The sequence below is a fragment of the Botrytis deweyae genome (genome assembly GCF_014898535.1).
Source record: "Botrytis deweyae strain B1 chromosome Unknown BDEW_028, whole genome shotgun sequence".
Lineage (NCBI taxonomy): Eukaryota > Fungi > Ascomycota > Leotiomycetes > Helotiales > Sclerotiniaceae > Botrytis > Botrytis deweyae.
This window is the reverse complement of record NW_024066235.1, coordinates 365,497-388,194: the sequence shown is the minus strand read 5'-3', so window position 1 is coordinate 388,194 and position 22,698 is coordinate 365,497. Positions and strand designations below refer to the sequence as shown.

The 22,698-nt window shown below is 42.5% G+C and overlaps 6 protein-coding genes across 6 annotated transcripts; 3 read left to right on the top strand and 3 right to left on the bottom strand.

Annotated features, from left to right (window-relative positions):
• Positions 1 to 1,665: 1,665 nt before the first annotated feature.
• Positions 1,666 to 9,645, bottom strand: EAE98_009504 (uncharacterized protein; the record flags this gene model as incomplete). The annotated part of the gene is made up of 8 exons (XM_038957125.1): positions 1,666 to 1,763; positions 1,812 to 1,865; positions 1,916 to 5,560; positions 5,609 to 5,759; positions 5,807 to 5,968; positions 6,023 to 8,711; positions 8,762 to 8,921; positions 8,976 to 9,645. The coding sequence occupies 8 exons, from the start codon at positions 9,643 to 9,645 to the stop codon at positions 1,666 to 1,668; spliced, it is 7,629 nt and encodes a 2,542-aa protein (XP_038806598.1).
• Positions 9,646 to 10,963: 1,318 nt separating this feature from the next.
• On the top strand, positions 10,964 to 12,008 carry EAE98_009503 (uncharacterized protein; the record flags this gene model as incomplete). Its single annotated transcript, XM_038957124.1, has 3 exons — positions 10,964 to 11,025; positions 11,110 to 11,160; positions 11,366 to 12,008. 3 exons carry the CDS (start codon positions 10,964 to 10,966, stop codon positions 12,006 to 12,008), a joined length of 756 nt encoding a protein of 251 aa, XP_038806597.1.
• A 578-nt stretch (positions 12,009 to 12,586) lies between these two features.
• EAE98_009502 (uncharacterized protein) lies at positions 12,587 to 13,326 on the bottom strand (the record flags this gene model as incomplete). Its single annotated transcript, XM_038957123.1, has 3 exons — positions 12,587 to 12,771; positions 13,036 to 13,141; positions 13,237 to 13,326. 3 exons carry the CDS (start codon positions 13,324 to 13,326, stop codon positions 12,587 to 12,589), a joined length of 381 nt encoding a protein of 126 aa, XP_038806596.1.
• Positions 13,327 to 15,920: 2,594 nt separating this feature from the next.
• On the top strand, positions 15,921 to 17,153 carry EAE98_009501 (uncharacterized protein; the record flags this gene model as incomplete). Its single annotated transcript, XM_038957122.1, has 1 exon — positions 15,921 to 17,153. One exon carries the CDS (start codon positions 15,921 to 15,923, stop codon positions 17,151 to 17,153), a length of 1,233 nt encoding a protein of 410 aa, XP_038806595.1.
• An 857-nt stretch (positions 17,154 to 18,010) lies between these two features.
• On the top strand, positions 18,011 to 20,398 carry EAE98_009500 (uncharacterized protein). The gene is made up of 2 exons (XM_038957121.1): positions 18,011 to 18,332; positions 18,383 to 20,398. Exons 1-2 carry the CDS (start codon positions 18,138 to 18,140, stop codon positions 18,920 to 18,922), a joined length of 735 nt encoding a protein of 244 aa, XP_038806594.1. The 5' UTR covers positions 18,011 to 18,137; the 3' UTR covers positions 18,923 to 20,398.
• A 904-nt stretch (positions 20,399 to 21,302) lies between these two features.
• EAE98_009499 (uncharacterized protein) lies at positions 21,303 to 22,521 on the bottom strand. Its single transcript, XM_038957120.1, has 2 exons — positions 22,033 to 22,521; positions 21,303 to 21,970 (listed from the first exon to the last, which is right to left on the bottom strand). The coding sequence occupies exons 1-2, from the start codon at positions 22,140 to 22,142 to the stop codon at positions 21,775 to 21,777; spliced, it is 306 nt and encodes a 101-aa protein (XP_038806593.1). The 5' UTR covers positions 22,143 to 22,521; the 3' UTR covers positions 21,303 to 21,774.
• Between the last annotated feature and the right edge of the window lie 177 nt (positions 22,522 to 22,698).

Here is a 22,698-nt window from a genome sequence, read left to right as displayed (position 1 = left end):
GAGAGAGAGAGAGAGAGAGAGAGAGTAGTCACTCTGTTCTACGTCTTCTGAAGTTCACAATATCTGATGTGAAGAAAGAAACGGGATTTAGCGAATCTCACTTGATCTCACCGTGCCTATATACCTATATATATGTATATAAACTTTCCATTTCTAAAGAATTGATAGAAATGATAATCAAATACCAAAAAAAAAGTCTTGTCATGACCATTTGAACGAAGACATCTCACCTCGACACAACCTACTTTACAAATGCAAAGCCACTCTACCTGTCTAGATAGGTAAATACCTAGGTATGTACTCGTATATTCAGGAATACCTACTCGAGTACAACGCCCGAATAACCTTAGATCAGCCCTATCATACCCCACAATCCCCCCCTCCCCCCCAACACACACTAGCATCTTGAACTTAGTTCCAACGCTACAAGAATAGCTCTAGCTCTAGCTCTACCTAGATATTCTTCACTCTTGCAGCTTCCATTCTCCAAATGAACTTCCCCACAAGCTAGACAGCCAAAACTCAGTACATGACAAAATACTGTATTTTGTAGAATTTTGATTTCTACCATGGCCATCGACGCTATTGAATATTGTATCGTACGGACATATCCACTTTACAATCTATACTTTTCTCCGACAAGAGAGGAATATATTCTTACGCATATGATGTCTCCCATCTCAACTTTACCTCGATAAAGAGAGACGCCAGGGGATTATTACACTCGCAATAGTCGTAGCCTCATCTTCCCTCCTTTTCCCTATCATTTAGATCATCTCGATATCTACTTTTTCACCATTCCATTCAATCCCAAACAATCAAGAAGGATAACCATTTACTTCATCGCCTGTCATAATTGCAACCCTCCATATGATTGCAATAAGCTCAGCTAGCACACATGGCAGCAGCCGATATCAAATACATTTATCGATCACTTCAAAACTCCAACACACAATTGAGAAGTGCAATTAAATATTGACCAATAATATCTATCGCATCCTCAAAGCACAATATCATTTTGTCTGTAAGGACTTCATTTCCTTCCCTTTTTCATCACTCAGCTAAACCGAGTATATTCACACACCATCACCATAATTCCCTTTTGCCTATCATATTCTCCTTCATCTTCCACTTAGCACAAATTCATTCGTCCTAATATTCATGTTCGATAGACTCATAACGCCATCCATCATCTAATCATCCATCCATCTCTCCATCTTGCCATCCATAAGATAAAGGGAACCTAAAATCACAGAAAGAAAACATAAAAATCTCATCAGTGATTTATCCCGCCCAATGTACCAACTCCATTTACTCTAATCCAGGCCAATACCAGCCCAACCCATTTCCATTCCCAATTCCCATTGTTCATAACCAAACCTAGTTTAACCGATTGCATTTCATCAAAAGTAGTAAAAGCCTATCCCAGTGTCGCTAAGTTGCAGGATCCCGAAAATCGTGCGCCAGATATAACGCCTGTTGTATAACTTATCGCAATCAATATTCGATTCGTTCAGCCACTATTTGATCCCATCGTTTAATAACACCCGATACGCCATTGTAAACTGAAGAATTTGAAAGCTTCACGAGCCTGTAATCAAAAGAAGGAAGAAAGAAGTAAATTGAAGGTAGTATTATCACAAAGAAGTCGTTCGAATGGCAAGATTAGAGTTGTGCCTCCAACTCACTATCTATAGGCTCGACTTCGGTTATGGGATCCATGGGATCATCAGATGCATAATCATCTTCGGAATTATCCCATGCTATTAACAATTAGTAAACTCTTTAAAAAGAAGGCTAGGATATCTTACGAGAAGCATCATCTTCTTCATCGACCATGAATCTCCTCAAGCTACTCCAAAGATCTAAAATTTGTTAGTCATTTTTATAATCGATGAAGATGGCATTGACTCACAATCCATGTTTTGTTTGTAACGGTCGGCTTCTGGTCCAGGTTGAAAGTAAGGAATGCAAAGATTAGTAACATTCTCGATGTTAACCAGAACTGTTGTAACTGCTTGCACCCGCTGTCGTATATAGACTTCATGAAGATATTCTAAGCAGGCGTTACCCAATGCTTGAGTCTCTTGAATCCTGAATGTCGTCAGGTCTGTTTCGTCTGCGGGGTCCAATTCAGTACCCGAATTGAAAATCCACTCTCCAAGGAAATCTTCGGTATCAGATCTGACATTGCTTTCGTAATGAGTAAGAAGTGCAGGGACCCAATGACGAGCCGAATGGAGGCAAATTCTTGTGATTTCCTCTTGAGAAATGTCATTCATGTTGCTTTGCAAATTAAGGAGGTCTTTGAAGAATTGGAGATATTCTGATCCATCATTATTCTCGATGTGGTTAGCATTTCTGGCAACATGAAGAGCCGTGTCATGAATCGCTTTTGGATTTTCTGAATGCTCGCAATATAATATTGCGGCTCTCAGAAATGGGCCCCATCCTGATTGACTGTTTCTTCTAATACCGTGAGTAATTGCACAATACATGTATTGGTCAAGATCAAAAGTTTCTGAAACCGGAAAGTGTAGCAGTGTGGCGATAATTGATTTCGTCGCGTGCTGGTTCTGATTAATCATGAGAAGCTTTTCGGTGAGGATGTGGGCATTGGTCCTCGTCCAATGGTAATTGATTCGGTTTCTTTCATCCCATGAGAATGGCAATGCATGATCACCAAAGGATAGCTTGAATCGAGAGTCGGCTTGATCAAACTCAGGAGCCATTGGGTCGCAAGTTGAGATAAGTCGAGATAGAAGGTCAATGACGCTATCATACGAGACTGGTCTTTGTACTAAGTTTCTCTTCGCAATCGCTTGAAGCATTCGTGTTAATTGAGAATTATTATCTGCAGTATCCGCACAGATGATATCGATAGCCTTCATGAGAAATCCAGAGTCCAGAAGAACTGCTGCCTCATGGTTCCCGAGGTTAGCAATGCTGGCGAGCAAACCGAAGTATTCAGGCCAAGCTCTTATGTTGTTATGAAAGTTTTCATATAGTCGAATCAAGGCGGCAACCACCGCATGAAGTAAATTTGGATCTTCGGCACGAATGTCTCCATTATTACCCAAACCATATGCATATTTAATCACATTCTTAACCGTTACCATTGCTCCGAGGACTGCAGTACTCACTTCTGAACGTACCACGGCTTCAGGGCATCTCAAAAGTAAGAAACGGAATGAATCTGTGCATTTACAAAGGTAATCGAGAAAGTCTCGACTGCACTCTCCGCAATGTTGGCATTGTGCTCGTAAGATGTTTGCGTATGTTCCGATATCTGGGACATCTTTCATACGCCCGACGACTTGGTCCAAATGATACATTGCAACCCACATGGCTTTATTTTCAACTTCATGCAGCTCCGAGCATTTCCCATTGTTCAGAGTCTCATTCAGATGCCTAGTATTTTCAAACAGATCTCGAATGAAAATAACATGTGCAGGGTCGTAAAGACAGTATTTACGCAGACAATGCTCGTTTTCCAGAGTTATCTGGTTCGCTTGTCGGGGCTTGATAGCTACCTTCAATGGATGTCGCATCACAGGCTTGTTGTCCATGGCTGCGTTGCCTGCCTGTAGAGCTTCAAGAGCTGCAGTCGATGGGGTTTCATTCTTCTCCTTGACAAATTGTTCGTTTGCAGCGATCAATGTAGAGCGACGTTGGTAGAACAACATGTAGGCACTGTAGTTCTTTTCGAATGGAACGTCGTCAACAGTCCCATAGTCAAGACCACCAAAGCAGGATCCCTCCATAAAAACTGGATCCCAAGACGTGACCGAGTCATCGTTGAACTCCATCCAATTGACTTTGCCATCAACTTGTGGTCGCTCTCGGATGTAAGAGTAGTAATGACCGGATTCTGCTGTTCCAGAGTGGACAAGAACACCAACAAGCTCAAACATGTCCTCTTCGACCTCGCCCGATTCGTTCATGAGATACTCAACCTTGTAAGGTCGCATATCGATTGATGGCGGAAATGTGAAGTAGTCATTTATCTTATTACGTGCAAGTGTGCGGAGGTTGAAATCGAATCTTTTCAAATGGAAGATCAAGTTATCCGGCACGTCAGTAAGACACGCTCGCTTCACTGCGTCAACATGACGATCGCAAGTCCCACATTTGTACTTGTTGTCCCCTTCCATGGCCTCGCCTTCGACATAAGCTTGCAAACTTTCTTCGAGAGATTGTTTGCCCTTGATATCGCATTGAATAGCGGAGAAGTCTTCTAATCTCTCTGAGATATGGGGGCATTCTTTGGACTTGATTTGCTGCACTAACTTACCACCATAGAACGATCGAACTTTACGTTTGTCATCATCGTTCAAAGGCTCACGTTCGAAACGATCGATGATGAGGTTGTAGAATTCGTCAACATCCATTTGGACATGGACGTCAATCTCAAGTTCATCGAAAGTTGTAATGGATGCAGCAAAGCTGGCTGGCTCGACACATCGTAGGACACTGTTTTGCATGTAAGCAAACAATTGTTGCGTTTCAAAGAGTAGCTTTTGTGACCCTGGAGCAGGTATAGGTAAATTGAGAATGAATTCTCTGAATGATATGTTCATAAAAAGTTGCGTGACCAGAGAGTTGAGGTAGCACGTATTAGAAAGATTTCTGAGGCCAACATAACCAGTCGAAGATCTTACAGCCTTCGATCTTTCAAATATAGGCGGCATATCAAGAAGGTAAGGGTTGCTGTTTCTTTCGCTGTCATAAGGTGCAACCTCTGCACATATTTGCAATATTTCTCTGTAGAGAATGATATCGTCTTTGACTAGAGCAAACACAGTCTCACACAGTGTACTCCGCGTTTTGGAATTTATAAGTGGGATCTTTTGAGCAACAAGTCCATCACTTCCAATATCGTTATCGGTTGAGATACTGGGAAATAAATGTCTTTTGAAGAGTTGAGCCCCTAGAGCTTCGCAGGATAGCTTTTGTTCGGATTGCTTCATGGTGATTACAGCATGATGCAAAAGATCGACTAAGCCCCGTGTGATCATATCAGCGGCTTCGGGTACCCCGACGTCTTCGTAGTTGTCGTGAGCTAGAAGGAGATTACCCCACTCCTGCGCAACTGCATTGAGATCTAAATCGATCGGTGTTTCTAACAGTCTCTTGAATATCGTCAGTGCAAGTGAAAAAGTCTCCTCGCACTGTTCAGGTCTCTGAACAGCCTTGGGAATCAATCGGGCTATTATCGGCCACAATGTATAGGAAACTTCCGAGGGTGAAACATGAGCCGGATTGGAGTTGAAGGTACATTTGCTCGCAATGTGTTTTGAAATGGCTTTCCTGACGAATGGGCGGAAGTCCTCCAAGAGAAGATCTTGAAGAAGTGTGCTGCTATTCAAATGGCTGACAAATTTGCTCCACAAAGCAGAATTTTGAGAGGCAACCTCAAGCAAAGCCTCAATACAAGTCCATATTAGATGAACTGACGTATCTGTAGTGGTGACTAGTTTAGAAGTATATAGCAAGTCCAGGAGACGGTCCAAAAGCTTGTTGTCAATGAGATCTGTCGATGATTGGGGCAGAGCAGGGTCTATGAAAAATTAGTTGATAAGTTCTATATGGGATGGATTACCAATACCTTTAAGGAGTGATGTGAAACTGCTGATGAAATGCATAGTTAGATTTTCTTTGATTGCTTGCGGCGCACCACTGTCGAGGAATCTTGGATCTGATATCGCAGCTACTAGTAAAGTCATTGCTCGATCAAACACAACGTTATCGACAGATCCCTTCGCTAGTTAGTTGAATACCTTTTGAATGTTCATGAAATGCATACCTTTGAAGACTGAGTAGAAATATATTGCTTCAATCCATACAGGCTATAAAGAGCTTTGTATGGTTGTCCTAGTGGAAATATCTCGGTATAGGGAACGATAGAATTGCTAAGATCCTGCAGAATTCTGTCATAGACAGGAAACTGAATGAGGAATGAGTATATCTGAAAGTAAGATTAATAACTACAACAGCTCGTGAGATCTGTATCAACACGTACCTTCTCCGCCAAGTTTTCTTGCATACCAAGATAACTCCAGATCTGATCAAACTTCCTTGTAATCTCCAATTCTAAAGGACCTTTGTTGCTCGGCAATAGAGGATCTGTCTCATCACGTCGCTTGACAAGAACAAGGCCATTTAGATTGAGTTCTTGCACAGACTTACATAATTCGACTTCCTCGTGTTTGAGCTCCTTTCCACCGTAAAACACTCTGCAAGAAGTGAAATCGGTTTCCTTTTGCAACTTTGCAACTAATGTAGCAGCATCTTCATCCGCGCCTATGGTGAGTTTCTTAATAGATGATGTGGTCTCATCGAATGCTTGATAGAAGATTGTGAGCGAAGTGCCATGTGCGGTAACTGATGGTATCTTGATAGCAGAGCGCAACTTTGGAGTGGCAAAGTGTGCGGTGCTGGAATAAGCCGCGAGAAATGTCCGCAAAGCTGCAAGTGATCGAGTGAAAAGTAATTCCTGTTCTTTAATTTGAGATTCCGGGGTTACTATGACCATATCTTCGTCATCTCCACTGGCTTCACCTGTACTAGAAGTCTTTAATTGACGTGCAGCATTTGCTAGTTTATCCAAGCATCGTGTCAGAAATGCTAAATGCAACTCCCGTGCTTTGATCAGAGGTAGACTTCGGACGAAGGGACCCACATAAACACTGACAAGCTCTTGGATGGCCATTTCATAGACTGTTCCTTGAGGTGCGCTCTCGATTATACGCCACAACTGCTCTATGGCGAAAGAATCGAATGATAGGTTTAGCTTGATATCCTCATTTTCTTGAGACTCCTTGTCTTGTTCGTCTAGCCAGAAATAAACTCCACTCTTCACGAATAGCAAAGTACCATCCGAGAAGTACGCGGGTTCCAGTTTTGGCAGATAGCTCTGGAAACAAATGACAAGGTATCTATTGGAAAACTTTGCTTTTTGGAAGGCCTTATTCAGGATTTGCCAGCCTGCTAGGCGATCGGCGGCGTCATTTGACTGAGATCCAACTAACAAGTTCCAAAGTCGTGTGCCCAACTCGGCGTTGATAGTGTCGGGATCCATCAATATGATTTGTAGTATGATCTCGCGACGAGCAATATTAGCAGGACTGTCATAAGCAAGGGAGCGATGCCCAGCTATATTAGATTCAAGTTCAGCAACCATCAATCTTGTGAGGCCATGCTGGGTGGTCAATGCTTGAAGATCTGGCATCAAACTTTGATGAAGTAACGCACTGATGACGCATATACTGCCAGGAGCGGTAACCGATTGTTCGGAGATGTCTTTGATACAACTCAAGTAGATCCCATTACGTGCCTCCGGACCGGGTCCGTGAACCAGCAATTCACGCAGGTTGCTGGCTGCAAAGTTCTGAATTTCAGGATAGCCGTTTGGGCAATCATCGCTAGTGATCGAAGATTGACGAATCAAACGGACGCAAATTTCATAGGGAGAAATGTCGAGGTCCCTAGGGCCCAACTTGTGTGCAAGTTCTCTGAACAGGCTTTCGCAAAAATCTCTCATTGCAACAGTGAACGCCTGTATTGGGAGGGCAGAAACTTTCTGACAGATATATAGGCATTGTGGAAAGTCGTATAGATGGAAAATTTTCTTAACCATTTTTAGAATGGCTTCCACAACTCTTGGGTCCTGGCTCGTCGTAACAGTTTGCCAGATAGTATCGGTATGCTCATCTTGGTAGGTTTTTGTTACTACTAAAAAGCCAACAATATTGTGACTTTCATTAATGATCTCGGGGTGAGACCCAATACCAACAATGTAGTCGATTAGCTTATGTTGCAACAAGAACCTCGCAAAGTAGGATAGAATTGCGATATTGCTGGAGTTCGCTTCTTTTCCTTCTTTTGGTCGATGAGAACCAAAGAGACTCACGAGGTCCACACAGAGAGTTGTTACACCGATCACCCGAAGTTGCATCTGACTTGATGTGATCAGCTTTTGAAGGACGGAAACCTTCCAGTCGACTGCAACGACCTTAGAATAATGTGCGTCTGAAATACCGGGACTCATCATTTTCTGACTTTCAAATCGAGCACTCGCTATTTGAGGAATGGCGTATGATGCGACCCATAATATATACGAGAGACAAGTTAGATGTGTAGTTGCAGCGTCAGGAGTCAGAAAGGTAACATTTTTCTCGATGATAGAATCCAGTCCTGACGACATGATATTAAAATATTCGTATCCAATGGCCAACTTTCGTATGGCGTCGTCATGGACATCAGGTGGGGCCTGTCTCTTAGTCGTAGCTGAAGCAACAGCACTCATTCTCTCCATCAATCTTGTCGGATCTGTCAAATTCTCAAATAGTCTTGGATAATTTGGGATAAGTCGCAACTGGCCTTCGACGTATTTGGTCAGGAGAATCATGGATCCGCCACCCTCCTCGAAGTAAGCTTGAAACTCGGCAGTATCTTCGTCCCACTTCCAATTGAAACATGTTTCCACACTTCTTCCGATGTGACTTAACTCTGTATCGAACTTCTGTAGTTGAGCATAAGTGCGAAGAAATTGCGGTGATACGAGCTCCGACGTTTGATCTGCATCATATGTTAAGGTTTTGACGTCCATTGCGAGGAATCTCCCTGTGAGTTTGGCGTATCGGTACAGGAACTGGGCTAGAGATTTGGATTGTGCATTTACTCTATACATGAAAGGTCCAAAACGAACACTATCACGAGTTAGCTTGGAACGACTTTTGTATCTGAAAGTACTGCTAACCTTCGAAAATGCAATGCAAGTATCAAGTCCGAGAATACAAACCAAAAGTCTCTATATCTGGTAAATGCGCCATGCAAGCGACTATCTGAATTGGCGGAGCGCAAGAAATCATCTATCCAGTTTCGAAGTCGAATAAATATATCCTCGGTGTCAATGGGCTCTATACTCAATGTTAGATACATTCTACATCTTTCGGTTGCGCAGAATTCCTTACCATATTGCAAAATGTTTGTAACCCTTCTAAGTGCCATGAGTAGATTCTCTCCGCGACGTTGATAAGGGAAGTGACTTAGAGGATCGGGAAATACTTCCTCCTCATTGATGATAGCAAGGGTTGGACTTCTCTCAGGATCATCAGAACTGATAGGAACGAGTTCAACCTCCGGGCTTCCTGCCGCGGAAGGAGAGGAAGAGGGGGTTTCAATAACTGAAGCTGGCACAGTTGATAGAACATCACTCTCGGATTCAATACTTATTCTGGTAACTTCGTCCTCCATTGTATTTTGTATATTTGATTGACTCATAGGAGAAGGCGAGGTGGGGGAAGGCGATTCTAAACGATGTTGAGGAGTTCGCAGATTGATTGTAACTTGACTGGATGTTGGACCAGCTTGAGAATGCGCCGTGGTAGGACGCGTTGGAGTGCTTGGTGGGAGAGGGTGATGGTGACCATCTATATTATCTTTGTGCGAAGACATCGAATCGGGTAGAATATCTAAAGCTTTAGTTGTATCGACCGACCTACTTCTCGAGCCACTTCTGGAAGTCTTCTGTCGCTTTCTTGCAGAATGCTGTTCGCTATCATCAAATGGAAGTGGATGTGTCGAACAAGGCTCTGGTGAGACCGCACGTTCTGGCGACGACTCTACTGAATCTTGGTCCATTTGGTAAGGTTGAGAAATTGAATGAATGGGATAGAAGCTGTCCAGGACAGCAGAAGCTGTAGCAGCAGAAACCTTTCGTTAAAATTCACACAACGAACCTCTAAGAAAATCGCATGGGTGATTATATTTTATTGAATTGACATTCCCCGCACGAGGTTGAGGCTGGTGAATTTGGGGATGAGATTGAAGAATTGACCTTTTGGGTGCAGCCGTATGACGGAATGAGAGGGGTAGGTTCGTAGGACAAGAATTAAGAGGTTGAAGTAGATTGATTATGCGATTAGGATGTAGTATCGAAAGCTACCATTTATTAAAGTTTTCCCGATAGAAATCTGTTGGAGAGGAGGGTGGTAAGTAGAAGGAAAAAAGATTGTTGTGTGTGTGTAGTGAGTGTACGATATGTGCAGTGGGAGGAGAAGTAAGAGAGAGGTAGGTAGTTACGTAGTTGCAATCAACAAAATCGGATTGGAAAAGTACCTGGAACTAAGGTAAGGTAAGGTAAAAAGTACGGTAACTCGATGTATTTATTGTACTGCGTTGAAGTGAAGTGAATAAGTATCAAAGGAGACCTGTCTTCTTTTCCTTATTCATAGCAAAATCAATATCCTTTTGCCATGTAGAGAAGAGAGAAGGAAGCTGGAATTGAAATATTAGAAGAAGTTTTTTTGTGTGAATTAATTTTGGGAATGATTGTGATAGAAGGGTTTTGGATGATGATGATTTACCTAGCACCTAGTCATAACTCTTATCAAAAGTTCACCACTAGGGAGGAATAAGTGTCATAGAGCTTCGTCGCCCCACCATAACTGTCGACGTGTGCATTAAAGCGGCACGGAGTACTGCCATCAATCTCCATGAAAATGGCATGGGATGAGACTGCCTAGAGACAGAATGTAAAAGTGGCAAGGCTTTGAGAGTTCAAGGTGACAAAGTTCACGCGCCAAACACAGAAATTGCAGCCTGAGGTATGGATGCATCACTAGAGAAGCAGAATTCTGTGCAGCTGCTAAGCCCGATTGTGTTTAGTGGGAGCTAGTACGTTTGTTTTATCTGGTCTACCGATGCATCAAATCCTCCAGTGGGTTTTGAACATCTGCATCACATATTGATCATTTATATACTACACTACAAGTATCAATCGACATCACCATACAAACACACATACATCACATGATTCAATTAGTTGAAATCAATCAAACTGAATAGTCCCATAGAAAATCTCAATCTTCACATTTCATCTAGTATATTCACCCTTCAACACAGCCATCTATCTCTCTTATTGTTTCCACCTGGGCACTCTGAGAAAGAGAAAGGAAAAATGGATTACAGAAAAACCAAAACCATCTATGAAGTAGATACTCCATTTACATTAGCTAATTGGTTAGTAAACATTCAATGCTACATGCTACATGCTATCTGCTATGCACATGTTTGTAATGGAGCAATATTAATCTGAAATTTTAGGCCACAAGTATCTTTTAAAGATCAAGAAACCATTGTGGAACTTCTATGCGGGTGTGTAAATAATCTGACGCACAAGAACTTGAAACTCTCTTTCAGTCATTGATTTACGCTACAAGGAGATTCTTCTTGACGTCACTCTTCTCCTTGAAATTGCCCAGTCAGGATATGAATGCAGAGAGTTCTGCAGTATTTATCCAAGAATTCTTCGAAATCAATGCCAAGCTAATAATAATTACAAGGCTAATCATTTTTGTAGTTTACTGTCCCCAATTGGTGCATATCGTTCCAATCACATTACTCCTTCCAAAGGAAAGCGGAGCAAGAAGCGCAAGAGAAGAGACCTGAAGTCAGAAAATGAGAGGCCCTCAGATATTCCTTCATCGCCTGAAATATCTTCCTACATCGTCACAGGCCTTAATAGTATCCATCGGATGCTAGAAGAATCATCCAAAAGAGGCCTCGAGACTAAAGAAAGTCTCCACACCGGGCCAGAAACTCGGCCCCAATCTAACGATGTCGACTCCAGTACTCAAAGCTCACCCCATGCTCATTTCTCAGCCATATTCGTCGCCCGCTCCAATCAGCACCCAATTTTCAACTCCCATCTTCCCCAACTCCTTAATACAGCCTCAAAAGCATACCCTACCAAACCACCCACAAGATTAGTACAACTACCTAAAGGATCCGAAACTCGGATAGCAATAGCACTCGGTCTACCAAGAGTTTCGTTCCTTGGAATCCTAGACGATGCTCCAAATTCTAAGGCTTTGGTTGATTTGATCCGAGATTGTGTGGGGGAAATCGAAATACCTTGGCTGAATGAGGCGAAGAAGGCGGAGTTTTTGGAGACGAAAATTAATTCTATTCAAACCACAATTGGTGCAGTGAAGGCTAAATGAGGACAGATGGATAAAGAAGACGGAGCAATATTCTGAATGTCAAGATCGACCACGGAATATGTTCATTGAATATCTCAGCACACTTGAACGATGTCCATCAAATATTTGATATAATTCGAATAACTACCATCAGCCCAGTCATGTTACCTAGCAGATACACTGCGCCAAAAAAACACTACTTGGTTGCTAAGTATAACGACAGTAGCAATACGATATCCTAAGTCAAGTAGAAAGTACCAAAATATATTTTTCATGATATAGACACCATGTTTTTAGTTTGAAGACATAGAAAGCACAATTTTATATGCACCCTTGATCAAAACCGTGCGTTCTATCGTTTTATCATTTTCACACACATTACGAATATTCTTCACGCTTTTTAACTTCGACCCTCGTTTCTCCAACCTGTAGCACTCACGAATCAAGTATACTGCAATTCATCATTCATTGCTAGGTATTCGCTGTGCTTTTCTTCAAGTCCTCAACACGATTCAGGTATTCTCAACTTTGCAACTCCCAGATCCCTTCGCTTATCATTCATTCTTCAACCTCTCCATCCAACCCCCTTTCCCCCTTCTCTACTTCCCACCATCTTCCTCCCCAGCAAGCAAACTCTCAACCTTCGCAACCTTCTCTGTAAAATGCTGTTCCTTATCTGTCCGTGTACCGGCTCTAATATCAGTCTGAACACGTAAAACACCGTTTTGATGGACGAGTGTGTGGGCTTGACCTATCAGGCGCATTACTTCGTCCCAGGTACCTTCTACATGAGGGGTGAGTAGTTAGTATTTTATTGTATCGTTTGTGAGTCGGAAGTGTGATTTCTTCTACTGCAATCTCTCTCTATGTAGTATAATTCCACTCGCGCTTGCACGTGCCAAACTTCCATAACAAAAACCTTCATTTCACGAAACCTTTCAAAGCGCCCCTTCCAATCACGATGATTCCGTCTCGAAATTCCGGTATCCCATCATCTCGAGATCGAAAACTTGACATATTGCAAGAATCTGAAGAAGAGAATACGTACCAACAGTCGTACCAGCAGAATGCATACTATAACTCAATCCACTAGCCTTCATCAATCGCTGGACCGCGGCTACTTCTTTCGATACCGAAGCTGTGGGTGTACCGATCTGTGAGCTGTTAGTTTGATAGCTGGACAAGAGAGAGAGGGAGAGGGAATAAGAAGAAGAGGAATTGAATTGAATTGAATTGAAAGGGGAAATACGGGAATCAAACAAAAATCCGCAACGGCTCTGGGGGGCGTAGGAAGATTGGCATAATCGATTGCGCCGCTTTCGGAAGACGAAGAGGCCATTGTTGTTTTTGGATTTTGTGTTGATGGAAGGGGAATCTGGGTTTGGGATGTGGGATTTGGGAGATTGGGGATATTTGGAGTTTTCGGAATGGATGTGAGATTTCTTGTTGGTGGTGATATGGGATGGAACGGAGTGCTGATGAGATGTTGGGAATTCGAAGTCGAAGTGAGAGATGAGCAATTGGCACGTGATGCGGGGTATGTTATTTATTTAATTAGGTTATTTTTTAAAGCGACGACCCCGCTATTCCTTCAAGCTTGATTCTTGCAGCATCAACAGATGCAGATGGTTGGGTTTTTGTTTGGCTTTCTTCTTTTATGTAACAGATTTATATTTATAAATTGGAACTTGTATTGCAGACTTTTCACACGAAGATAGATTTATTAGAGCGTAGGTTGGAATGTTTCCTCACAGGTTGTAGAGATTTTGAAGGGTCTTTTTGTCTAAGACATAATGGCTGATCAATTGCTCTGGGGAAGTGATATTCAGAACAGTAGTGTTTTACAGATATTATTTCATTACATCATCTTTGCAGCAAATTTTTGTTCATTTTCTTCTTCTTATTATGTATCTCTGCGTTCTTTTTCACCTCACTCTCCCTTGCTCGGCTCTCTCTCAACTTCTCCCTCTCCTTTTACCCCCCTTCTCACCCCTTCCTCTGTCTATTCCATGACCTCCATCCTCCCTATCAAAGTTCAAGCTAATCCTAAACCCTGAAGACTGTAGAAATATCCAGAAAGACCTAGTTAGCACTCAAACACATGCAAATGTATATGACTATTGCGAAAACCCAATGAAGTATATCAATTGTGGACGAGAAACACGAGAAAGCACTGTGTAGGATCTCAGCGAGAATTGTGTACTGCGCTACACTCACAGACAGCCAGATAGAAAGTGGGAGAAATTTAAGGCTTCAATAAACACGAGAACTATGTAGTATGTATCTGTGTAGCTGTGTATCTCAACAGTGTTTTTACATCAAAACACAATGTTTTCAACATGACACTGGTATGTTTTTACTACTTGGATATGTAACAGAGAAGATCAGGAAGATAACGAATCGACATTGGCCCGCCCATAAGAGATATTTCGTCGTTCACATCGCACGTGATAGGGGGTAAAGTTTATTTCACTTGAAATGACAGCCGTTGGTGGACGATCCCAACCTTATATCATGGTCGTCCCTACTAAACTTGTGCCAGGGTGGGCAGCATACACGAGTTTCATCCATTTCTCCATTCGGCTTGCCAATGAATCATTTTCGAATCATCCAGATTAATGTCGCTTTCGGGTAATCAACCATCCAACAGGATCATTCGTTACTTCGTACACATTTCACATAATGCCTCCTCACCCCGCGAAAGAACCAAATTGTCGAACCTCGAATAATCTGGAGGAGAAGCGTGGAGCGGATGTTGTTTGATGAATTGTGGATTGCCTGGTCTGATCTTTGGTTTGAATCCGGTAGACTCGGAATAGAGTGGAGAAGATGGGAAATTCTCTAATCTCTTACAGATTTCGATATGGTTGAGATGTGTGGACGAGGCAGACTCGTAGAGCTTTCATTTGGAAGGTCTGATATACGACAAAAGATTATTAATATTTGATACTGGCACATTGATCTTTGTCCGTGGTGATAGTTTCCTGTCTGCTCTGCTTACCTACTATTTACTAAACTAGGTCTTTTCGGGAAAGGGTATTCCTGGTGGCTAGGGCTTGCATATGGCTGCACATGGCATAAGATCAACATCTTCAGCCTTCTTCAACTACAACTTCACCCACTTGATTACTTTGGCAGGTGGGCTGGTGGCAGGTCCAGCTCAAGGCCCAGCTGCAAGTTGCAACTCTTGAAGATCATTCTCCATTGTTGCGTGATAGAGAAAGCTTGCATTGGTCAATTTAATCAGTTGTCCTCGTCATCTTCCGCGACGCCGACTGTACCGATTACACTTTTTTGGGTCAATGCATTGATTTCTCAACGCCTCAATTAAGGATAAAAATAGAAACAGCTCTAGGAAGATTTTCGTATCTTTCCAGCCAATTTTTTTTTTGACATGCAACGATCCTCGCTCTCTCACCAACCTCAAACGTCAGTATAAACGATTTGACTTGAACAAGCATCACCCGGTGTGACATCCTATACCATCCTCAAACCGGGACTTTTCCATCGTTTCATGCAGATCTAGAAGTATTGATTGGAAGTTCTCCTTTCTAATTCTTACTCAAATACGGATGAGGTCCACTTTTCCAAGACTCGTAATGTTGTTGGCTTACGACAATCTCAAGAGAATTGATTGAAAGAGGCAACGAGGCGCAGTAGAATGAGGCGAGCCGTAACGTATTCCATAGTTTTCATATATGGGTAATCTATTTATTTTGATCAAAAGTTCTCCATACTTTTGAAGCCTCTTTCTTTCTTTTCCAAGATTTATTTTTATTTTGGGGGATTTGAATTTTCTCATATATCTGTTGTTGAGCACTTGTGGTGTTTTCTTTGTCAGATTTCTTCAGAAGCAACACGTTTTTAGCTTTACCACTTTTTCGAACGAAGGATTTTATCTCATTCTCGTGGAAATCCCTTACTCCATTAAATATGCGGTCATTTGCATTTGCCGCAGCGGCAATTCTTTCTTTGGTTAGCTCTTCGCAGGCCATGCCTCAAAATGGTGGTGGAGGATATGGAGGATATGGAGGTCAAGAATCATCATCGTCGTCGATATCTGTTGCAGTTGCAACATCAGCTAGTTCCGTATCAGTCGCTGAAGCAGCAGTATCAACAAGCACAACCGCCTGTAATAACTCGCCAGAACTCTGTAGTCGAAACTATAACAACATAACACATATGGGTGCCCACGACGTTGCATTCCTTCGAGACTCAACGACCGGGTATTCAACATCAGGGAATCAATTCTACAATGCTACTGTTGCTCTATCTGCCGGTATTAGATTGCTTCAAGCACAGGTTCATAACTCGAACGGAACTTTAGAACTATGTCACACAGCTTGTATACTCCTCGACGGTGGTAGTCTTGAGTCGTTTCTTAAGGAAATTAAAACATGGATGGATGCCAATACTAACGAAGTTGTCACTTTGATCCTTGTTAACTCCGACGACGAATCAGCCGCTACCTTCGGATCCGTCTTCTCATCTTCCGGTATCGATACTTACGGCTATACTCCTACTTCTACCACCGCACCAATCGCTACTTGGCCAACCCTTCAAACCCTCATCACTGCCAATACGAGATTGATTACTTTCATTGCAAGCATTGACTATGATTCCACATATCCATATCTCCTTCCAGAATTTACATACGTATTCGAAACCTACTTTGGGGTTCTGTCTCTAGACGCCTTCAATTGTACTCTCCAACGTCCTAGCAGCGTCGATTCTGCCTCCGCCGCTGTCTCATCTAATTATATGGGTCTCATCAATCATTTTGCCGACACAGCCCAATCATTTGGTATCACAATTCCAGATGTAAGCAACATCACTACAACCAACTCCGCCGCTACCGACACAACAGGTGCACTGGGAACTCAGGCAGAACAATGCAAGAGCGAGTGGGGCATCAAACCAACATTTATCCTGGTAGATTTCTTCAACGTAGGACCTAGTATCGACACCGCGGATATCATGAATGGAATTTATGGGGAAACTACCGGAAGGACAAACGTCAGTACGAGTGTTTTAACCGCCAGTAGTGATTCCAGTAGTGATTCCAAAAGCGGTGCTAGTTCTCTAGGTTTGGGGATGTGGAAGAGTTGGGAATGGATGTGGGCTATGATTGGAGTGGTCGCAGTTGGGAACTTGGTCTGGTTATAGACGATGTGGAGGGAATACTCTTCTCATTCTTCATCGGGGGATATCTTTTGTTTATGGAACTATGATTGAAGATTTGCTTTTACATTTACATAGCGATGGCGTTTCGGAAATTGGGCTTGGGAGGCAGAATTGCACCCAGATGATACTGGTTTCGGAAAAAGACCTTTCTAGATAGACTTCACGTCACTTCAATTGAAGATATGAGCCATTGAGTCGCACGTTTATATGCACACAATACTCTGGCAAGAATTACATTTATTTCACGAATAGTCTTGATATCCATATAAAGTCAAGTATTCAATTGATTCATCGTGACTTAAAACGTTTATTTTTCTCTCCTGAATATCAAACACCCAGCCTCTTGTCCGCATCTTCTTCGGAATTTCTGGAAAATAGGTCGTCTTAAATTGGTGGAAGCACAACCAATCATTGATCTCTAATCCGACCCACTTAAAATCGGCGGCATCAAATGTGAACCTTCACTTCACGCACCCTACACTTGACATCACAACAACTAGCTTTCCACGTTCATTGACTTCCTTCCTCAATTTCTGATGACTCGATCAAAATGCCTGCTACTATAGGTAGGTCTTGATTGAGTATCCTCCCCGGGTCTACAGATCCAGTAACAATGACCAAGATGCAATTGGACGTCTGACTTGCCGATATGCTTACGGTTAGATCTCGTTCATCAAAGCTAGGAGACACTTCCCCCATTCTCTCGATGTCACATTTCGATCTCGCATATTCTAGGAGATATGCGGATTATCATGTGTGGAAGTCAAATCCTCATTATCACTAGATAACAATTATAAGCAATCTATGAGTCATTTCATAATGTCTATAAGTAGTCGAGGTAAGATAGTGTCTATAAGTAGCTAAGGTAAGATAGAGTAAGATAGTATAGTTAAGTTACGAATTCCTTTTAAATCGCTATTCTTGTTCTCCTCCTTCTTTTCCATTGCCCATTCATAGTACACAACAATGGCCATACCCTCCATCACCCCCTCCTCCCCCTCCCCCAAATTCGCAAAAGTCGACCTCATTCCTTGGGATCCAGACTCTCCATCCCATGTCGAGAGATTATTCAATCAACGAGTAGCCTGTACCTGGAACTCGGAATATGTAGAATCATGGCGAGAAAAACAGAGACGGGGCGCTATTACTCTTCAATGGATCGTACGTATCTCTCTGTTCCGATTATTACATTAAATCTAACATGCTCTAAGGTTTTACCAATTACCACCGTCGCTCGCGATGATCTTCATAAGCTCCACACAACGCAGTTCCCCTTGGAATCAGAACCATTAATCGATTCAGCAACAACATTCAACGCACTCCCTCGTACCCCTCCCTCACCACCCCACTCCTTCCTCCCCATCGGCCACATAGCCCTCGAAGTCCAACCGTCCTCTCCCATCTCCTCCTCTCCCTCCTCCACCTACAAAATATCTGGTCTCTACATTTCCGGCGCCATGCGCAGCTTAGGTCTAGGTCGCGCAACTATGGATACAATCGAGACACTTGCCTCTTCGCCCCCGATTTCTGCGAAAAAATTATTGCTAGAAGTTATAGCGAATGAATATCCGGGGAAGGAAGAACGGAATGTGGCGCTGAAAATAAAGAAGCAGCCGGTGGAGAGACAGGATTGGTATGCTAGGAGGGGTTATAGGGTTGTGGGGATGAAGGATGGGATGTGGCCTGAAAAGGATGAGGAGGGGAGGGTGTGGACGGCTAGGTGTTTGTTTATGGAGAGGGTTGTGGGGTAGATGGGAGGGAAGTTATTATGTATAGAGAGTTTTAAGATAGGGGGTACGGACGATACAGTTGAAAGAGATGGGCATACAACAGAAGACGAGCGAAGATTGTCGCAAGATGCGACACGCGACTCGCTAAAGCTTCCTGAAATCTTCCAAAAATAGTTTTGAAAACTTACAACCAAGTATATACCAGGACCTAAACCAAAACCTGAACCTGAATCTACACCTTTCCTTCTGTTGCACATCTGAAATTCTGTCGTGGTGGAAGATTAGTAGTCAGTAGGTACTTTGGTTTTATTTTATTGCGTATCTCATAATTTCCCGCGACGGGGCATAAACCAAATTTGGTTTTTTCATTCTACCTCGTCTGTCCCCCCGGTGGTATTTCGCTGGTCCCCGATGTTCCCGTGGCGGGACTCCTCGATCACGCTATATTACATGTCTGAAATCTTCTATCGTGGAATTAGGTTGTGTTATTTCTTGACCCTTTGTTGCATATCAAAGTCTTTCGCTGTGGAGCATAGTTTGTTTTTTGGACTTTGGTTGCGCATTCCCTCTAATCCCATGATGGCATCTCAGAACCTGTTGATGTCCGGGATTCGTGTCGCGATGGAGGTCAAATGTCTACTTGTTTTCCGCCGTGGTATGTTAGATCATAACCAGATCGGATGCGATCCGTCGTGGTGGGAAGTGGATTGGGTTTGCACTTTTGTTGCATATCTGATTCCATCCATTCCATTTCATAATGGAATATTGACCTTTTGGGATTTTTGTTGCATATCTGATACTGTTCCATGGTGGGACTAGATAGTACTTCAACACAGACCTAGATCTCGAATAGACAGTTTGTTGCACATCTGAAGATTCTCCGCGACGGAATATGAGATTCTCTTTCGATCTTGAGAATTTCGTCGTATATCAATGTTGTCGTGTGGAACTGGTCCCTAGATTTAGATTTGTATAACGTGTCAGAGAACTTCCAACATCCCATGGTGGAATATCAGGTTCTGACTTGACAGGATTTTGTTGCACATCTCGTCGTTTTCCATGCTGGAATTGGAAGTCATGGATATTCACGTTAGACATTGGGAAATAAAAACAATATCTAGCTCTCGTTGTATGTCTAAACTTGGACCATGGCGGAACTCATCAAATCAAGACCAGTTCTTGAATATCGGGCGATGGGTTGCACATCTGAACCTCTCGTGCGGTGGGATATCATGTTGGACTTCTATTCCATATATCATCTTGTAATCTTACTATGATGAGACGGAACACTGCCTGGATCCGATGGATCAAGATCGGATATTGAAGTTCTAGGGTGTATCTGATAGCTTGCTATAGTGGAATATGGAATGAACATATACGCTTTTGTTGCATATCTCAATATTGCCACGGTGGAACCGGAAACTACTTGATTCTAAATGTATATATATGGGGGGGGATAACTCTATAGATTATTTTTGGGTTTTCATTGCACATCTTACTACGTCACTACATCCCATACCACTATTATGGAACTAACTAGTAGACTCCTCAGACCTAACAGATATTTGTTGCACATCTGCAATCCCCCGTGGCGGGAAATAGCGTTTATTTTAGCTCCTGATCTCCTCCCGTATCTTACATCCAGCTCATTTGTTGCACGTCTGCAATCCCCGGTGGCGGGATCTCACCTGCTCAGACCTCGTAGTGCAAAGCTATACCCAAACCCAACCCTTCAAAGAAAGTCCTGTTGCACATCTGCAATCCCCCGTGGCGGGATTCCCCCTATTTTCAGCTATTAAACATTCCTATCTCTTGTATTCACCTCTTTTGTTGCACATCTCTTCGTCGCCATGGGGGCATTGCATTTAAACCTAGCAGACCGAATGCAATCCAACCAACGCAACCAACATCTTCACATTTTGTTGCATATCTGAGACCTTGCCACGGTGTAAACACGTGTTGTAATAGCACTTTACTACATTGGGTTTTCTTGCATATCTAGTTCTCACCATCGCATTACAAACTACCAAAATTAATCTAGACCTAGGTACCCAGGTAGTGATAAGTTAGTGTCTGATTCAAACCTGTGTTTGTTTTGTTGTAGCGGTGAGGTATTCTCGTGGCGGAGCGTACGTACATAACCGATCGATCATTAGCATATTTTTTGTTGCATATCTTATTCCATGCCATGACAGTGCCCCATTTTTCTAAATATAATTTCAGTGATTTTGTTGCACATCGATAGATCTCGTGGCAATTCGGAGGCCGGGTTGCAGATTTTGTTGCATGTCTGATCTGATATTACTTCTCGCCATGGTATACCGATCGGCAAAGTTAATGTAAGATTGATTTCCTTGTCTCAGACAATTTGAATATTGTGATTGGGCTTGCAAACAACTTCAAAGCGTCTCTTTCACATATAGAAATTGTTTAATGAATTCGAATAGTCTCGGGGTATCTTTATCATTAATCGTTTGAAGCATAGAAATACATCCTAATTTCCAAACTCCTCGCTAACCCATCCATCCAAAACCTCGAACCAAATCCGATCGTGAGAATATGCTATGGAACATACTCTCTATCCTAAAGTAACCCACAAACCTAAACCTGATAATGCGAAGCTTCAAGCTAGGTCATAGAACGCCCTTCCAAATAATGTGATGCACCAAAAAAAATAAACACTTTTCCATCTTTCTTTTCTTTTCTTTTCCTTTCCTTTCCTTCCCATTTGCATAACTCCAGGTCGTTGCTCGTAAAATTCATACAATCGTAACTTTCCCTTTTTTTAACTTTGTGCTCCTTCCCATGGTCCACCTACTCATCTCCCACGATCTTCTTTCCGCATCGCGATGAATAATTCACTTGCTGCAAGATCAACAAAAACTTGTCAAACTCTCCGGATCCACTTGATCCAATTTTCCTCTTCGTCCCCCTAGAATTCGTAGATCACCACTGTTCATCCAGGGAGTGATGCCGTTGCCAGGTGTGCCCCGGCCAACTGTGTGATGTTTTTGAGGGGTGTTTGGGAAGATTAGGGTGGAGAGAATTTTGTAGGAGGGAGGGTGGGCGCTGGAAAGCGTGTTAATGCTGATCTTGATGGGAGAGAGAGAGAAACGATTTGTATGACTTACCTTGAAGATGAGGTTGACGAGGATGGTTTTGAAGGTCCTACTTTATATGCTGACGAGGAAGATGATGACGGTGTAGATGAATATGAGGATGAGATTGATGATTTCGCCATGGTGTATTTAATGATTTTGATGAAGCCTTGTTTTCTTTATTTACTTGAGTATTTTAATCCCACGAGAATAATTGAACAGATGCGAAAGAGACGCTTCTAGATGAAAAGTACTTGATAACAAGCAACGTTGGATTAATTAGGCGACGAATTGATTCGAGATATAAGAATTGATAAGTATGCTGAGATCTGCTCCGAGTATGATATCACAATACAGTATCAAGGACTTTTAGGAGATATCAGAGTGTGTGGTATATATGTATGTCATAATGCAGGAGTGCCATGTAACTTTATAGGTATTCCATTGGTTGCACAACCGGAACTAACCGTGCCTCTTTAGGTGGCAAATCTTGCCCTGAAAGGTAGAATTGGGCATAATGTCCTTGCATCTTAGTTACCTTTCTGTTCTTCTCTCGGGCTTAACCACCACTTGGACTTGGATGATGTGAGAGTAGAATTCAGGGGCTAACGCCAACACTCCCAACAGAACATGCGAGGAGGACAATTCAGCTGCGCGTTGTGAAATGTTCTTGACACGTGTATCGGTGTAATGATATAA

What these genes read in the sequence shown, in the direction of transcription:
- EAE98_009500 (XM_038957121.1), top strand. Translation starts at nt 18,138, where the DNA reads ATGGCCATACCCTCCATCACCCCCTCCTCCCCCTCCCCCAAATTCGCA. An exon ending in CTATTACTCTTCAATGGATC is followed by an intron (nt 18,333 to 18,382) that starts GTACGTATCTCT and finishes ACATGCTCTAAG; the next exon opens with GTTTTACCAATTACCACCGT.
- EAE98_009499 (XM_038957120.1), bottom strand. Translation starts at nt 22,142, where the DNA reads ATGGCGAAATCATCAATCTCATCCTCATATTCATCTACACCGTCATCA. An exon ending in TCGTCAACCTCATCTTCAAG is followed by an intron (nt 21,971 to 22,032) that starts GTAAGTCATACA and finishes CACGCTTTCCAG; the next exon opens with CGCCCACCCTCCCTCCTACA.